The 18,723-nt window shown below is 39.4% G+C and overlaps 1 protein-coding gene across 4 annotated transcripts in view; it reads left to right on the forward strand.

Moving 5' to 3' along the window:
- TPD52L1 (TPD52 like 1) overlaps positions 1-18,723 on the forward strand; it is a 124,388-nt gene that overhangs the window by 15,253 nt on the left and 90,412 nt on the right. For 2 of the 4 annotated variants that reach the window (XM_072331523.1, XM_072331522.1), the window contains exon 2: positions 13,354-13,587. The exons of the other annotated variants lie outside the window; for them this stretch is intronic. In XM_072331523.1, coding sequence (XP_072187624.1) covers positions 13,354-13,587 — 234 coding nt within the window. The remainder of the gene's footprint in view (positions 1-13,353; positions 13,588-18,723) is intronic. 4 annotated transcript variants of the gene reach the window in all.

Raw genomic sequence — 18,723 nt, forward strand, 5'->3', positions numbered from 1 at the left:
TAAAAATAGCTGTGTAGTTAGGGTAACTTATGCACCAAAGTACAACAAAGGATTCATTTTGCCTTTAACAAATGATTTTTCATTAAATCTGAATGATACTGTGAAGTGTTCTTAAACTTCTTGTTAGTGCTCTATCATCACAAAGCAAGTAGGTTGTAGATTTAAGCATAAGCATCCTTTTGACTTTCTCATATTTATCATTTCTGCCTATGTGACCCAGTTCTAAACATTTGCATATGAATATAAACTTCAAAAGATTTTTAGTTCCTTTTGTGAGTTTCTTGCTATGCAGGTAAATTATTTTCTTTGTTCCTAGTGATGTTTGACTGCAAAATCCAGTATTTTGTGTATTCATATAGCTGTTTCAACTGTGTGAACTTTGATTTATGTAGAGAATGCATATAGCATGGGAGGGAGGAAACTTGAAGAGTTGGTTTTCAGATATGCTGTTGTAACGTTAGTATCATTAGCTATTTAACGCTACAATCATAGTGTTCTGGTAAGCCTATGAGTTTATAAGAAACTGGGTTGGATGAGCACACAGTGAGACATCAGCTGGTCAAACCGAGCAGGGAGAGAGCCAGGAATAAGTTCTGGAGGGTCTCTTCTTCCATCCCATCTCCTAGCTGGAATGCACATCTCCTATCAGTGTATTGCCAGAAGCACCAAGGACAAGTGCTTGCTGAGTGGAAGTGATTGCAGTTCTTTGTGACTGCTTCTGTTGTCCTATGCAGGCTAAAAGGAGACATCAGAGGTGCAGAGTTTTCCCTGTGTAAAGGTAAGGGGGAACAGGAGCAGTTGTGAAGGTGGCAAATCACTGTATTTTACTTATTAAAGCAAGGGAACTAAAATGAATTGAGAAACCTTTGAAGAGTGGGCTCTTTTTCTGCTTGCGTGTCAAGGCAAGAGAACACTGTCAAGGGAAAAGCCTAAGAAAAGACGTAACATGGGAAAGGCTGAACTGGATGGCTCTTCTTTCTTTCTCCTGACTTTTTCCATTTTCCCCCCAAGACAAGCTAGAATGGTGATGGCTTTCTTTCTGAAGTCAACCGCTACAGCAAATCAAGTCTCTACACTTGTGTTTATGGCAAAAAATGGACAATGATTGTATAGCCTTAGAGGGTAATTGTACTTTGAAACCACTACGTGGGAGTATTTGGTATGGAAGAATTGCTGTTTTCCTAAGGAAGAATTCCTTCCGTTTTTTAATACATAGGATGAGAACTAATATTTTGAGAGTCCATGTTTGGATAGATAGGTCAATGATTTAACATCAGGGTATTTACTTCAATTTCAATGGAAAATACAAATAAATACTAAATCAGGTACTTCTGCAAAGAATTTGTCTCCTTAATAGCAAACATCTTATTTTTTTGTAACATAAGTTGAATCTTTTCTTTTGCTTTTATAAAATCACAGTATCACAGTATCGTGGGAGTTGGAAGGGACCTTAGAGATCATCGAGTCTAACTCCCAGGATTTGAGCCCTTCTGTGTAGCAGAGCAGCATTTCTGCCACTTGCGCCACAGGGGGGATTCGAACCCTGGGCCTCTGGTGTTGCAAGTAGCACCTTATACCACTGCGCCACCAGAGGCACACTAAATGTAGAGTTGGAGAGATGTGTGTCCTTGTATACATTGTGTGCATTCTATGATTGCTTTATAAGAATTCATTTCTCCTTCTTCATTTCCTACCTGCTGGCCTCTCTCCTGCTATGGACTTTGGAAATAATTAATGAAAGTTTCTAGAACTAGTATTATAGAATTCAGTTACTATTGAGTTTATGCTTTCAGAAATGGAGATGGATACAGATGATTTGATATCTCCTTCACCTCATTTCACCTGCCTACCTTCCTAGTCTGTAAGCTCCAGCTCTCACTGGTGGTGGTTTGAAAACTGATGCCTTCTGGTAGGAACAAAGCTGTTTCTTTAAATATTCAGTGTGATGTAAAGTGGCAACCCAGTTTCTGGAGCCTGGCAAAGATTTAATGCTAGCAGAAGCGATGTTATCTATCAACCTGCTCATCACTTTAGTAACTCTTGTAGTTAAAAATTTTTATTCCAGAGTTGTTATTTTTAATTATTTCTTGATTATTTGGACAAGTTTTAAGTAACTTCGTTTATAAGTAGATGCATGATATCTACAGAAATGACAAATAGTGGCTTTCCTACAATTGTAGGCCTTTTTTCCCCCCAAAGACCTTTTTAAAATTGGAGTATTTAGAGCTGGTATCATTCTTTTTGAAACAAAGCAATGAAATATATTTGAAAATTCTTTGAAATAGGTGCCAGTATGGTGTCCTGTTCATATTGTATCTTGTTCGATACAATAATACCTATTGTTTTATTCTTATAGTCAACCATTTTGGTGTTTTCTAGTATATGATAGAGTTTCTCCCTACTGCTTGTTAAGAAGACACTGGGAATAAGTATTAAATTACTGAAACAACTAAGTTGTTTCAAGTAATGCTTTTCTACTCTTTGAAAAGCCTAGTTTGCTTATAACCATTCCTTTTAGGTACACAGTTGGCACTTTATCACTGGGAGACTGAGTGGAGAGTAGACAGTGTCCACAGGCAGTTCAGAAGTGCGAGGACCACCTCTGAAGTGCTGTGAATGTCAGCTCAGACCTAAGGTTTGGTAGTGGGTTTCAACATGTGCAGTTGAGCAGTTTGAGTACTTGTAAACAATGGGAAAATGGACATCGGCATTCATAAACAGCAGTTTTGGCACATGTGTGGAAAACACTGAATCATAAAACTTACGGGAAAAGAATTTGTTGTAGCCCTCCCCCCCTCTTTATTGTAGTTGTCATTAACTGGTTACTGAGGAGATCTGCTGAATGTATTTCAGGATTATGAAAGATGAGCAAAATTATCACAGATATTTGATCTGTGATCTTAAGGTGTAGACATGGCAGGTAGGCTGACTAATGGAAGAAATTCTTTACTGTGAGAGTGGTGAGACACTGGCTGGAACAGGTTGCCCAGTGAGGTTGTTGATGACTCCTCCATGGAAGCATTCAAGACCAGGCTGGATGGGGCTTTGAGCAACCTGGTGTAGAGGGAGGTGTCCCTACCTATAGCAGGAGTGTTGGAATTAGATGATCATAAAGGTCCCTTCCAACCCATTCCATGATTCAATGATAATAGCTAGCAGCTTCTGCAAGAGCCTCTCTTCTTGGGCTGTGCATTTCCAACTTGTCTCTTGAATTGCGAACAACTGATTGTATGTCACAGGGAGAATTAATTCAGCAACCAGATCAGTTGGAAAACTAATTTTAAATCACTTCAGCCTTCTCCTGTGCTAGCCAGCAGAAGTTTCTCTCCTTGCATCCTTGTGATCACTCTCTAACACTCAGATGGCAAAGGAGAAAGCTGTACAGGCTCCTTCAGTAATTTTTAGCCATTAGACAAGATGCTTGGCTGACTGATTGGATGGCAGGGCTTAAGAGGTCTGAGACATGAGGATGAGGGTGCTGGACCAGCTGATAGGTGAGAGGTCTGTGCATGCACTTTAAGTCTTTCAGATCAATGCATATATTTGGAAGTCAGAGACTCCCAGTGATTCAGGGTAAGCCTGCCATAGTATTTAGAAATAGGAGACTTACGTGGGTGGAAGTATTTTATTCCAGTAAAATTTCCCTAAACAAATAAAAAGAGTAGCTGCACGGTCCTGAATTCAGTGATTATGGCAGTTTTTCCCACCTTTTTCCTCATCCCATCCAGTGCCTGAGTATGTGGTGATCCTCAAAGGAGCAAAAGCAATGGAAAACATAGCATGAATCATGTTGTTCTTGCTGCTTGCATGTGTTTCCTCCACAGCTTTGTTTAATCATGGCAGTGTTGTTCCCAGAATCAAATCTCTTCCTCATGGTCAATTCTGAAGTTTTAGTCCAGAATCTAACTTGGCTATTGTGTGAAACTGGCCTCCGATAGTAACAGTCTCAACATTAAAGCTAGAATTCGTTTGCATCTGCAAATCGCTGTGTACTAGACCAGTGCAACTGTGTGCTGGATTTGGTTGCTTCTGGTGCAGAATGGTTCTTTCAACTTGCACAAGAGGGTTTTACTTCTGTACTCTAGTTTTCTGCTGAAGTATCTTAAGTATAAGTCAGCTATTTGAGATGGGTAGTTCACTGCTTCTGCCTGAGGATTTGCTTTCACTTTTGCTTCTCAAAGTGTGGATTGGAGCACAGTTTAAGCTTTTGTGTTTGTTCTGTGGAGAAAGTAAATTTGTTTGCAGATCTTGGTCTTGTACGCTTGCTCCCTTCTATCATTGCATTAAATCAGTATAAAATGTGACATACACTTGGAATGTATTATGAGAAATAACATCATAAAGTCATGTCAGATTGGAGTTTTGGCACAGTGTCTGGGTCTTATCTGAATGTTGGTATGTGGAGAGAAGCTTGGAAGAGTGTTCTGTGCTAGCGTTTCCCATCAAGTGTTTATCTTTGAAAATGCATCTACGTGCACACAAGTCTACTTCCCAGGTTTATAACTAGATAAGGGTTACCAGTTCATTTTTCTTTGTCAAAGCCTTGACAGATTAGCAGCTTTTCACCAAAGGCACCTTTGTTTATTGCGGGCGGGTACTGGTATGATGACACTGGTAGGTCTCCTTTGCAGGGAGGCAGAGCAAAATAACTATAATTCACATCATAGCTATTTTGCAACAACTTCACTGCATAAACAAATTCCTTTAAGTTGTATGATTTGTTAGGGAAGCCAAGTGATGGCTTAGGATTTTTACCTTGAATCTAAGAAAACATGTTACTACACATTTCTGACAATGATCTGTCAGATGAAAGTACTTTTCAGAATTTCTTTTACTTTAATTTGCACCTAAGCAACCTGGTTGTTTGTGTATGAGATTTATCAAGAGAAGGCTGGTAGAATTTGTTTTCATGTCTGATGGTCAAAGAGTCAAAACGCTGCCTGTTAATATGCACAAGAAAACTTATCTACAATCTCGCACCTGGCAAAGATATTGAAATGATGTAGTTGTATTGCCTTCCTTTAGAAAGCTATAACCTACAGCTTAAGGATTACAATAACATGTTTGCCCTTTTCTGTGGGCTGTGATCTGGTCAGCCAGAATAATTTAGGAATTTATGTTAAAATTTCTTACTGTTTTTCTACTACCACCTGCGCAACTATAGTGACACTTTTCTTCTATAACCATCTCCTGGAATGGAGTACTGAGTAGGAAAGTGGGAACTGAAAAGCTTTTTGCAGCTTCTCTGTCTGGTTTGAACCATGCCTAGTAAACTGCTGAAGAATGAGCAGTTGATCTTTTTCAATACAAACAGTTGTAGAAAATACTGTCACTGTGGTTGATGGATTTATTTTTCTTTGTTCTGCATAAAAACCTGAAGTGGTGCTTCTCAATGATTTTTGAGACAACATGTTTTCACTCTTACAGGTGCTAATTTTGTCCATCTTCAAGAAAGCACAGGAAAGGATTCTGAGAAAGAGGTTTTAATTTATACATTGCAGTTACTCATGTGTGTCTTTGCTGATTTCTTTCATAAGGAAACATTTTGTTTGCTTGCTTTGGTTTTAATGCTGATTATTGTTAATAGCTGACTAGTATTAATCCTTTGGAACTGATCTCAACCTGTCTAATCCAGTCTGAACCTGGTGGAGACCAGAGCCTCAAAGTTTTTTGTTGTTTTTTTTTTCTTTCTGCAAGTGAGATGAGGAAACAGCAGTGTTCCTTTTCAACTCCTGCTCCTATCAGAGACTGACATAGATAAAATGACCTGCTCAAGTAACTCGGCATGCTGCTTTAATCTTAATTGGAAAGGAAGAATTGAATGTTAGATGGGGGGGAGGAGACATTAAGATTAGTTGTAGTAAACAATTGCTCCATGACCCTGTAGCTTTTGGGACCTTGTTCTGGGCTCACAAAGTGGGATGTGTAATCTCATGGCAGTGGCAGAGTGCTTGTCACTGCAGCTGTGCTCAGGTCCCCCACGCTCAAGCTGTTTGCTCAGCACCACCCTGGGCTTTTTGTAGTCTGACCATGCATCACTGATCACATGCATACAGGGCTGGTAACAAAATCAAACGCGGATGAATTCTTACAGACTTCATACAGGGTGTAGGAAGGCAGACTGTTCTCACCTAAATTTAAGCCTCCTGACTAACAAGCTAACCTATCAACTTTATCTTATTTACTTTACAGATATCAGCTGTCATAGTTGGTTTGTTTTGGTTCTGTGCTCTGTGTTATTTGGCTGCTGTGTTTTTATCCTGATGCTGGAAGCCTAACAAATGTTCTCTGCATGAAGGTCTCACTGCTTCTCTGATCCCATTTTCGAAGTCTTCTAAGCCCCTGTGAACAGCAGTGGCCAAGGCATTTGAGTATATTGTGGTATGTGGATGGTCCTGGGCCCCTGCTTCCTTCCTGCAGTCTTTTCCCACACCTGCTCCTGTGGGATTTTGGTCCCATCACCAGGGAGTAGCAACTGCTGTCAGGGCTCGAGTATGTTTTACTCCTTTCCATCACTGCATAGGGTGGGTACCTGGATCACTCTGCCATCCTCAAACTCTTCTTTTATGAATGTCTTTGTCTCTTCTACCAGAAGTGAGTATGTCTTGTGAGCATAATTTTCCAATTCCTTACTACTTAGAATTATTAATATGCAAGCTGGAACAAAACTAGAGAGCTGTTGTGCACTTTCTTATTCTCTTCAATGAGTGTTGAGAGAGCTGTGGGTTTGGGTCAGGTTCCTCCAGAGTATGCAGTTCCTACCCCACTTCCTGCTGGGCTGCCCTCCTCCCACCTCAGCCTCCCCCTCACTCTGCCTCCACAAGCCTGCCAGAACCAGAGGTAGAGACTGCTTTATCTTGTGACCTCAAGTCCTGTGAGGTGGTGGGAGCTTCCTGTCTGCTCTATCTGCTGGGGAAACTCTGCCTTGCCCCTTGTTAGCAATTGTCCCAGTGACAGGCAATGGCCTAGGTTAAACAGTTCTGGTTTTGTTTGGACAGAAGACTTGCTGTGGCCTCTAACGTGGGTTTGAGCTCAACTCAGACACCAAAAACAGAACTGAGAGCATACAGCCTCTATGCTTTCTGATCATGTGTATTATGTTCATTGAGTGATAATGGTTAGAAACATGATCAAATGTGATCAAACTTGTCTTAAAGCATTGCTATGATAAAATATTTTCCTATTTAAATGATTTGGTGCAAAAGAACTGTAGCATGCGGTGAAAGGGTAAAGTGGGGAGCTGATGGAGGCTAACCACAGTTAACACTGGTGGGCTGCTGAGCTGGCATGGCTCTGCTGGCTGGGGTTGCTGTGTGCTGCTGGAGGTGTGGGCTTGTGTGACTGGGTTCTGTCCTGCAATCACAGGGGAAGTGGTTGTGGTCAGAATCCCGGGCTGGAAAACCGGTTGAGTTTTTAGCAGGCTTGCTTTCAGAGCAGAAAGGTCCAACCTTTGTTGTAGTGGTTGGACTGCAGTTATGTTTTTTGTCATTCCTGCCCGTCTTCTTACTTTTGCATGTCTTTCTAGTGAAGCGCGATATGTTAAAATGTTCCACAAAAGCCCTGTGATATAGCTTCTCTTTTAGCACTGACAGTTTGATTGACAGTAACAGTACAGCTGAAAGAGCTAGTGTGTCCTGATACCTGAAATGTTTGGGTTCAGGTGACTTTCTCATTATAAATGCCACCTGGAGCAGGAGCCATGTTAGTGTCCTGACTTCAGCCAGGTGTGTGGTATCACAGTATCATGCGAGTTGGAAGGGACCTTAGAGATCATTGAGTCCAACTCCTGGGATTCGAGCCTTCTGTGTAGCAGAGCGGCACTTCTACCACTTGCGCCACAGGGGGGATTCGAACACCAGGCCTCTGGTGTTGCAAGCGGCACTTCTACCACTGCGTCACCTCAGTGTGAAAGAAAGACAGAGACTTTGTTTTCAGAGACATGAAGGAGGTCATTGAGATGTGCCATTTCCAAGTTAGTCTATGTGAGCATGTGACACACAAATCTATTTTTTTAAGAGTAGGTCTTGGATTGAATGTACAAATAATAAATGACTACTTAGCAAAACTAACTTAACCTGTACAACTGTCACTGTATATTAATACTTGTAAGCTTTTGGTGCTGGGTAAAGTTAGATTTAAGCTTCTTGCACTCTGTCATGGGAAAGAGAAGTGTTTTTTTCCCACCAGGCAACTTCATGATGTTGCCAATGCTTGCAACTACCTTTGCATCTTGCCAGTTGACTTCCTCGTTCTCCACTATAAAGATAAAGTGGTCATTATAGTTGTTTTGGTTGATGCGCATAAGAATTAAACTGAGAACTAATAATTATGAAGTCAGCACAAGCATGCAGGGGACCCTCACCATTTTGAACTCCTAGAACTTTTTGAGATCAGCAGTGTACCTGTCACTGGTGAAACTTTTTCCTCCTGAGTAGTAGTAGAACGGCTGTGGACTAGGGCAAAGTTACAGGTGGCAACTGGCAGAGAGGGTGGTGTGGTGGCTACTGGAAAGAGGTGTTCAAAAAGTAAGCCTGCCAGATAGAGAAGTGAATAGAAGGGTGTCATGGTCAAGGGTTAACCGTGACAAAGGGAGGTACAAATGAAGCTTGTGGGAATATGGTTGGTGAAGTAAAGTGAAGAACCATAGAGCAAGAACTTTGAGAACATGCAGTGCATGTGAAAAACCCAGTCTGATGATATGACTTTAGGAGTCTATCACTCTTACTTCTAAGCTGTTCCTTCTCACTTGTTTTGAATCACTGAGGATTTGTGCAGTTTGGCAGCAAGCACAGACAGACTGAAATCTGTTTCATAGGATTATTTTTTTTTTTGTAAGAATAGCTTGGAGAGTGCCAGGACAGTACTGGAATAGTGTGGAGACATGGGATATGGACTGCTAAAGTTCATACTTGCATCACAAAAATGATCGTGGAACCACAACCTTAAAGACAGGTGTGGAGTGTTTACTAAAAGTCTATACAGTCCTTTTTTATTCCTACTTGGTTTACTTGTTGAATCATGCCTATTTCAATTTCATTTGGTTAGCACCAAACTCTATGGAGCCCTGAGCTGCAGTGAACTCTTGAAGAATTTTCCACAAAAAAAAAAAAAATCCTGTTTGATTGGTTTTTGAGAAAGCAGTTCAAGATGACACCCTCTGCTACCAGAATAGAAGAAAGTAACTCTTCACTAATTCGTATTCAGTAAACTAGAAGCAACAGATTTTTGCTTGTAAATAAAAGAAACTTTCCTTCTGTTTTTAGTCAGTAGAATATGAAAGTTCTGTAGGTGAGACTGTCTGTTTGCAGCTGTGCAGTTCAAAGGGATTATTTTCATACATGATGTCCACATTAGGTGGGCACAGGAAGTTAGTAGTGGTAGAAATTTAATCATTCTGTAGTGATGCAGACTAAGCATGTTACTGTTCACTTTTCTTTTGGCTTAATAGTTGACAGCTTACAGGTTTGTTTAGCTTATGTATCTCTGAACTAAGAGTAAAGTTTAATTCAGATGATGCTGGCTTGTATCTGTCTGTTTTGAAGTAGAATGCCCCCTGTTTTTTTTTTCCTTCAGGAATACAGCCCACCCCCAAATTTACCCATATAGGTTGCCTTCCATCTAGGTATGGCCAGCCTAAGTGAGAGGTACAAATTGGTATTTCAATTAGTTTCAAGTACACTTCTTGTGTAGTTTGATCTTCACTTTCTGTGCAGCTAGCAAAGATTTCCTTTTTTGTGAAAAATTATTTCCCCCATTCAGCTTCCTGACTCAAGTGACCGTAGCATCCTTTCCAGTTAATGACAGCACTGTGTTTTTTTGAGCAGTATATGGTCGAGAGTCCCCACCCACCTGCCTCCAATCTTTTGTCAAGAATTAGGGGAATTGGGAGGTGTATTGCTGTTTTGATAGCTTAAACATTACCTCTCTACAGGATGAAAGTTGTGAGAACCTGCTTCCACATGAAGAATTGTAAGTAGTGCTAGCCCTTGCAAAGATACTTTACGTTAGTGAAGCACAGCATGGTGTGAGAACTGAATACAGTTTGACATTTACCATTGCACTGCCACTCGGTTACCTTTAGGCGTATGAATCATTGCTCACGCAGTGAAAATATACCATGCTGTTGTGTATATTGAGTGTTGTTAAGTTTTTGGTACACTGTGGTATTTTGAAATTAAAACTCAGGCTTTTGATACTGTGTTCAGCTGGTATTAAGGGATAAGGCTCTTCGAAATTTCCTATGAAAAAAATTAAGGGAAAAATAAAACTGCTATTATCCAGGTTAATTTTTTCTTTCTTCCTTGCCTGTTCTATGGTACCTCAGGGGTCTGCAGCAGCAGGTAGCCAACAAGCTACTTCTAAAGCTGTACTTGCATCGGTTGCTGATCCTAGTGCACAAACAAAGATAGACTGTTTTGGTAAGACAAGGCTCCATTGAAATTACTGCTAATAAGCAAAACAGCTCTGTTCACTTCAGTTCCATTCAGAACGTAGGAAAAGAATCAATCTTTGCCAAATTTGAAAGGCTGAAACTATTACCGAAAATAAAAATGATTTACTTGAAGTGGGTGTAAAACATATTTTCAAAATAAACACTGAAACCACACTTGACTTTTTACCCTATATTTAATCATATTCTGTGTGGGCATGAAAAATAGAAAGTGTTCAGCATTGTATTCCTTGGTTTTATAAACTCAGGTTTGTTCCAACTAGCATGTCATGTAAGCAGTGTTTCTTAAGCACCAGCTTAAATGCCAAATGCAGTGAGCCTTCTCAGTGTGAAGTGTTGCTCCTCTGCAGCTTAGTTTACTCCTAGCAAAAGGGCTTTACCCCCTTTAGTATTTCCCTAATCCTGTAAAGAAAAAAAAAACCCAAGTAGCCATAGATGGGATTAATTTGCCAATTTGAATTATCGTGCCTACACTTCTTTAAATAGAATCTTTTATTAATCCTTGTAATAATGCCATGGTGTTTTTGTATTCCTGTGAAGTTTTTTTTCTCCTAGGTTAGCATATTTGAGTCCTTGAGGATGAGATTTATTTTTTTTCTGCTTGTTTAGCACAGATGTACTTGGTGACAAATTTCAAGTGAAAGTATAAATGTTCTGAAATGAAATACTGATATGTGTTTGATCTCAGAAGTTGTGGGTGTTCTGTGATGCAGCAAGCTATTGGAACTGTATAGACTCTCAAAAGGGGTAGGCAGCAGTGGAGGAAGAATATGTTTGTATGTTGTTTTTTTTAATGAAAGTCTATATATGCATCCTGAGTGCACCTGTGAGGGGGTTGCTAGAACATGAGTAGTCAGTGTTGAAAGACTTAAGCATCTGCAAAACTTTTCTGGCCTTAAGATTTCTAGTAATATGAGTAGATTGTTCCAGAGACCCCTATTCCTTGTCAAAAATACTTTGATAAGAAACAGAGAATAAGTAATTACATTTAGGATCACGTGATAGTGCCATACATATACATTCAATATTGCAGATGATAGCACCCCTTCTAAAATAGAGATGTGCTGTCATGAGTGATGCCATATGTCTGTGCTCAGTTTTCACGTGCTGCTTCAGGTGCATTTGTGTCTTCCAGATATAAAAGTTCTCATTGCCACAGCACACAGGTTCTTGTTTTTGTGTTTTTTTTGTTTTTTTTTTTTTTTTTTGTTGGTTGTTTTTTTTTTTGGTTTTTTTTTGTTTGTTTGTTTGTTTTGTTTTGTTTGGGTTTTTTGTTTTGTTTTTGTTATTTCTTTGTTTAAAAGTGTCTTCAACCATATACTTCTTACTTCACCATGATCCATGTAAAAGCCAGAATTCTTGAGCCTATCTTTATTTGCATGTAGTGGTAGTCTTGTCTGGATGTGAAATTTGGAGCATTTGCCTCCTAAGGTGTACTTCTTCTGTCCCATGGGAAAGTCCCCCTCCATCCTGACCTGAGCAAGCCATTTGCTGTGCTTTGGTTTCTTGATGGATTGCTGCCATCTTGTAGTTACCCGCTTCCTTCCATATGTTTTGGATCCACTGCATTGCTGGGAGACTAAAGGTGTGGAATTATTTAAGTCAGTATGAACTGTAGGTTTTATAACATTTTGCTATGCCTTTTTCAATCCTCTAACTGGTTAAATTATTTTCAGTTAAAGCCCATGGCTCTGTTACATACATAGGAGATTCTAATATCAGAGCCTATTGAAGAATAAACAGTAAATAAACTGGACTGACTCGCCTCGAGACAGCAATTTCTAGGAAAGGGTGCTGATTCTGCCCACAGCGCCCCCCCTTCTTCCTCCCTGCACAGAGAAATTAAGTGAGGAAGAAGTTGAGCTGGTGGTCATCTCATGTCTACAGTCAACACTCATTTTCTCAACATTACTTGTGAACACAGATGTGAACATGATCGTACTGGGGCCTTGCAGGCTCCTCAGACTCAGCAGTGTTTATTAACTCAGGCTCAGTGCCAAGCAAACGTAGCTACGCTGTTGAGGATGTGCTGTTTTGGCATGGAGTCCAAGTCAAAGAAGCCTGCCAGGCGCAAAGGGTGCAGGCCTGGGTCCAGCCCTGGTCTAAGATCCAGGAACTCAGGACCTTTGTTGCAGGTAACTGACCAAATGGATCAGCTTGAGACCATAAGGGCTTGTTGCATCAGCAACAGTTTCATCCCTGACAGATTGAACTTGCTTCTGTGTGTTTCTGTTTTGGTCATCTTCTTAGGGGTTTTTAGCTTTTTTTTTTTTTTTTTAAACTTTATAGCACTTCAAGTACTTGGGAAAATTTATTAGCTTGGCCAGCCCTTGGCTCAACTGACGTGTTCTGTGCGTGCAGTATGGCATGTACCGAGCTGCTAGCAGCAAGGCAGAGCAACAGGGCTAGCATTGAGTCAGTTGATGATTTAAATTGACTTTAATTTCTCTGTGCTGTGATTCCCAGCACATTTTCAGGTGAAGCAATATACGTATGTTTCTACTGTCTGTCTTTGTGAGCCATGACAGTGAAGAGTTGGCCATCACAGCTAAAGCTTGGAGTATGGCTTGGGTACTGCTAAATTAAGTTCATGTTTTGTTTTCATGGAGTACATCGCCATGGTATGTACACTGAGACTATATATTTTAAACTACATTTGTTATAAGGGTAATTGGCTTTTCTGTTTGAATTTGGAAAGTACCCTCTGGAAAAATGGCTATGTCCTTGGAATAAGTAAAAATAATTTTAAGATATTATGCTTGATAGTCTGTGGACTGTTAGAGTATTGTACAAGAAAATTAAATTTAATTTAGAATTTGCAAGAGTCTGCTTCCGTAATAGTTGCAGAGTAGTACCTTTTCCACGCAAAAGGTCATGCAGCTCTTCTGTTTTTTCATATGCAGGTGCAGCTGGGACAAGCAGATATAAAATGCCCGATCACAGAATGCAACGAACACCTGGATGAAACAACTGTCCTCTATAACCTGCCCCACGAGGACATTATCAAGTATAAATATTTCCTGGAACTCAGCCGCATCGACTCCAGCACGAAGCCATGCCCTCAGTGCAAGCACTTTACAACCTTCCGGAGGAGAGGCCACATTCCTACCCCTGCCAAATTGGAGAACAAATACAAAGTGAGCATGCTTGCCAGAGCTGTGGATTAGATGGCACAGCAAAAGTAGGATAGTATTAGTACGTTGTTGCTTTAACTAGTTAATTAACTTCTAGCCATTTGAACAGGTGAACTTTAGTCCTTATTTGATAGGTGGCATAGTTTTGGCCTGACAACTTTTGATTTTAATAGTATTTTCTTTCCACTTTTACATGCAAATAGTAATCATGATCAGAAGAGACTGGGAAAGGGGAATTACACTGTAACTGATAATTTTAGCTTCATAAATCTGGCAAAAATAGGTATTTCCTGAAAATGAGCAAATGAATTCAAGGCACTTACTGTGTTAGGTGATAGCTTCCTGTTGCTTGTTCCTTCCTAAGAACTAGAGATGTTGTCTGTCCTGCCTCTTGGTTATGATTTCTTTAATTCCTTACTAGAGGTTAAAGATTACTGTGGTTTCGTGACTCTTAGTACATAAAATTGGAGAAAGATCATAAAGTATTTTTCACAGAGTTTTTTTCAAGTAGAAGAAGGTTTGCTTATACTGATTTACATCAGGGACTAAAAAGCAAGATTTTTAGGCAGTTAGAAGAAGCTTTGAGCCATGAATGCCTATCTTGGTTCCAAAGGATGAAGGTTCATGTCTGCAGCATCATGCTTCATATTAGCTTTACATCTGGTTATTAGATTTGTTGTGGTTTATGTCATGATTGAGCTGACCTTCCCTGACCAAACCAGTTTTCCTCAGTAGGAGTTTAGATGATTGTTTAGATAGGCCAAATTACAACTAAGATTCAGCCCAATGTGGATATTAAAAAGTAGAAGGTTGTGTATCCAGTGGAGTTGAAACTCCAGCAAATTAACTCTTGAATTCTGAACTTCCTTCCTGTTTATTTGCACTGTTTGAATTATGTATGAGTAGACACAAAGTCTAGTGTTGGACTTGAGATTTTCAGGTTTTTGCATTTTAAGCAAAGGTAGAGGAATTCCAAACTGCAGGTTAAATTCTTTCTGCCTACAACCATTCTTCTCCAGCCATCCATTTAACATCCCTTCACACAAAGACAGGATGTGTGGTCCTAGCAAGAGCAGGTGATGTAATGCTTCTGCATCAACTTCTCTTAAGGTTGCGCAGATGTTGTAGGTAGTATGTGTATGCCAACTCAGTTTGTTCATTATCTTCAGAGCACAAGAGTCCTTTGCTTACCAATGCTATGAGTTCAAATGCTGTGGTTAAAATGTTCTCGTCACTTTCCCAGAAATCCTAATCAAAGAATCTGAAGCAGCCTGATGTTTTATATAGTGCATGCCAGAAGCGGTTCCCTGGTCCTGTGGTAAAATGTTGTGTAGTCCTGATCTGCAGAGCTAGAGTCTCTTCCTGGGAACAGACTCTGTCAAAATGTGTGCTTTGAGCTGGCTGTACCCATGTGTAAGTAATGTCTAGTTGACATAGGTCAGAAATACGCTTAGGAAAGTATTAGCAAACAGTATGGGCATTCATGGTTCAGAGCCTCAGACTGATCCTTGAAGTTGTGTTGTGTTCTATTGTAGCTGAGGTTGTAACAAATTGATGTAAGCACAGTACGCAGAAGAGTTGTTACAAAGGTGAGATGTTTTAAAAAAAAAAAAAAAAAAAAAAAAAAAAAGAGGGTTCCTGTCCTCACATACATGTGTAGCTGTGGACCATTATCTCAGTTTTTGTATGTTCTCATGTGATCTTTTTTCATACACTATTTTCTGTCTTGAATTATGGGCTCTTTGGAGGGGAAGACTTGTGTTTTCCACATCTAGCATAGAAGAGATCTGACCAGAGACTGTGAGATCTTACATATTTTCATATGAGCAAAATAAGCAGTAATTGCCTCAGAGGAATTCTGGACTGAAGCACCAGCTCTTGAAGTGCTGCCTTTTCAGAAGAGTAGAGTCATGCATGGGGAAAGTCCACACAGAAAGGTACTGTCAGGATCACTGCACAGAAGGGCTCTTCACCAGCAGCCTTGCTGTACTGTATGCTGTACTGTATGCAGGGTCAGGAAGACACTGTAAAATCTGAGAGTACATTTGAATATATTTTTTTAAAATATTATTTATTAATGGCATTTCTAACAATAGATACTCTATTTTAAATCATAAAAAAAGCTAGCATCTAAATTTCAAGAATGATAAAAGCTATTTTCCTTGCTGTTTTGTCAGCTAAACTGATCTAAGCCTAGCAGTTCAGGGTTGGCTACTCTTCATTTTAGAAACCAAAGTCATGATGATTTAAGCCTTGAAAGTTAACCTGTGCACACAGGTTGGCAAACAAGGAGAGATAGAAGAGGGAAACTGGCTATTAAAGCATTCTTCATCCCATTAGTGTCACTTAAAAGAGCACCATGCAGCAGATTAACTAATATCCTGCATCGTGTATTCATGTCACAAGAGGTATCCTAGCTTTAAGGAAAGATCCCTGCCATCTATCTTATGAACCAAATTGGGATTGTGAAACTTGATCACAGAAACTATTCTAATGAACCTTTGGTGAAAGTTGGTGGGTCCATGGTCTGAAGAAAATGTGCAAAACATTCAACAGAATGGTATTTGAACTCTTATACATGGGCTTTGCTACAGAATGTTGGTTTTTACTGTGAGTTTTTTGTTCTCCCATAAGCCTTGGGTTTCACCAGTTTAACACTGGCTCTTTGACCTGCCAGGAAGAAGTTGCTCTTGATTGCTGGGCTTTCTGCCTTAGTCTGTGATGATCATAACAAAGTTTTCTTGGTCACTGCTATGAAGAGATATCCATCACATAAATATTTATGACTTTGGAAATGTGAAGTTGTTTTTCCAATTTGGTTCCTAAGTAAACTGTCTTTTGTTGTATTTAGAAGTTTCTGAATGTCATTATTGCTCTAGAACTGTCAGGAGTCTGACAGTTGTGGAAGTGCTGTGATGGAATGGGTCTGTGTAGCTGATACCAGTGAGTTCTTCCACTTTTCATTTTTTCTGTTCAAATTTGAGCCTTGAGTTGCAGATACTTTCATGGCTACGTATCACTTCAGTCTGCATTAAGCCTGAACTGCTTGCAAAGTAATAATTTTGCTGTGTGCTCCCTCTGTGTTCTTAGCTGTTCATTGCTGCCAACTTGCTTTTGCTCATATTGATGTTTAAGTGCTGCACTGGGAGCTGGATCAAGGATCAGCTCCAATAGGATACAGGTTTTGTTTTGTTGTTGCTTATTTTCAGCTGGTCTAAGAAAGATGATGAGGAGGTTGATGACAAGGAGGAAGCAACTGTTCTGGCAATAGCCAATATTTTAGAATGAATTAACTGTGTAGCTGTAGCTAGATATTGTAGTTCATCTAATCAATTAGCTGAACAATTATTTCAGCTACCCTAGTAAATACCTAGCATTTCACTAAGAATCCCATTAGTCTTCCTGCAGCTTCAAGTTCACAGAACATTTTTAATGTGATCTTAGTTTTGCTAATGTCGTGTCTTAGTGGGGCAGTGCTTTGTATTGCTATTACCTACCAATTTTGAAAGGTCTTTTCCTGGGAGCTGAGGAAGTGAAAGTTTAAAGTAATTTGACTGTCTGTCTAAGAAAATGGAAATTGTTAGTCTCAAAGGGCAGCACGGGAGAAAGCTGAGAACCAAGAGTGTTAGTCTGAGAACTTGTGTAATCTTTTCTATTTCAAGGGAGATTGGCTTTCAGCTGTCAGAAGTTTGTGTGTATCCTCTCAATTCTGATCAACTGAAATGGAAGTCATAAAATAAATTGAGAAGTTTATATTTGGAAAAACATATTCGAAAAAACACTTTTTTTCAGAAATAGCTTCTGTTTTGCTGGACTGGACTGTACTGTATTTTACTGCTTTGCATTATCTGGAAACAGTATTTCTGAGTCCTTATTATGATTTGTGTACTAATACTAAAGCATGAAGTAAATCATCTGATGGTATTCTCAGAAAAACAGAGGAAGCATGGAGTAAGAATCTGAAAGACTGACAGAGTTGTCCTGTTGTGTTCCTATTCCTTGAGCAGATTCCATGCTGGTTCACTGAATACAAGTTAGAATAGATTTAGGGTTTGTTTCTTTTGTGTGTGTGTCTACTGTTTCTAAGAAAATATTGTTAAAAGTATTTAAAATAACATACTTTTGTTTGCCTGCATAATGTATGTTCAGGTGGGATGTAATGACTGAGAAAAGTCATGTGGCTCATTCAGAATCTTAAATCCATTTACTAACATAGATTTCTGGAAAATGGAAAAGGAAAATAGTAACTCCAGAGCTTGTCATGAAGTAGATCCCTTTAGTTCAATTAATCATGGCCACTGATTAATAGTATTCTGAAATCTTGTGATTGCAGCCTCATTGTTTATTTCAGTGTTTTCTAAATAATGTGTTTGGAAAGATCCGATGTCAGTGTGCTACATTTCTTGTAGTTACATATGTACTGTAATAGGAAGATAGAGCACGTGAAAAATGTGTACTAAAATTTGAAAACACAGAGCAACAACAACAAAAAGCTTGTTTCAAATTGTTACCCGGTTTTTAAGTAAGCAGTTCTTATTTGCAGCTTCCCAGATCTTTTGACATGTTGTGCTTGTTTGAGATGGATTCATTCAGATTCCATCTCAAACGACTGAGTACTGTACCTGATTAAAAGCTTCCAAGCTTAATTGTGACTATACAAGCTCATTCTTTGCCTGAAGCATAATAAACACTGAGTAATGCAATGCAGTGTCTGCTGTGTCATGTCTTCCTAGCGGTAGATCACTGTGGTGTATGTTATTGGAAGACATGATGCTCAAAGAGTGTTATGGGGTTATTGATCAGGGCAGTAAGCTAGTAACCAAAGGTGTCTGTTGTGCGTGTTAGTTTCTGGAAACATAAATTAGTGCTCTGCATGGATCTGGTTATTAAGCAAAGATAAAATTAAGAAAAATTAAGCAAAGATAGCAGGATAGTGTGTGTGTGTATATATATATATATATATTTTACTTTTTTTTTTTTTTAACATAGCCTTAGCCAGTAGACCAACAAATCTGAGAAAATGCATTGGTTTGTATTTTGTATATTGGTTGTTATATGCTTTGTCCTGGCCATAGATTGTTACTATATTTTCATACAAAAAGTAATAGTGTTTGTAACTTGTACTTGTTGTAACTTCAG

The sequence above is a fragment of the Excalfactoria chinensis genome, chromosome 3, assembly GCF_039878825.1.
Source record: "Excalfactoria chinensis isolate bCotChi1 chromosome 3, bCotChi1.hap2, whole genome shotgun sequence".
NCBI classification, from domain to species: Eukaryota; Metazoa; Chordata; class Aves; order Galliformes; family Phasianidae; genus Excalfactoria; species Excalfactoria chinensis.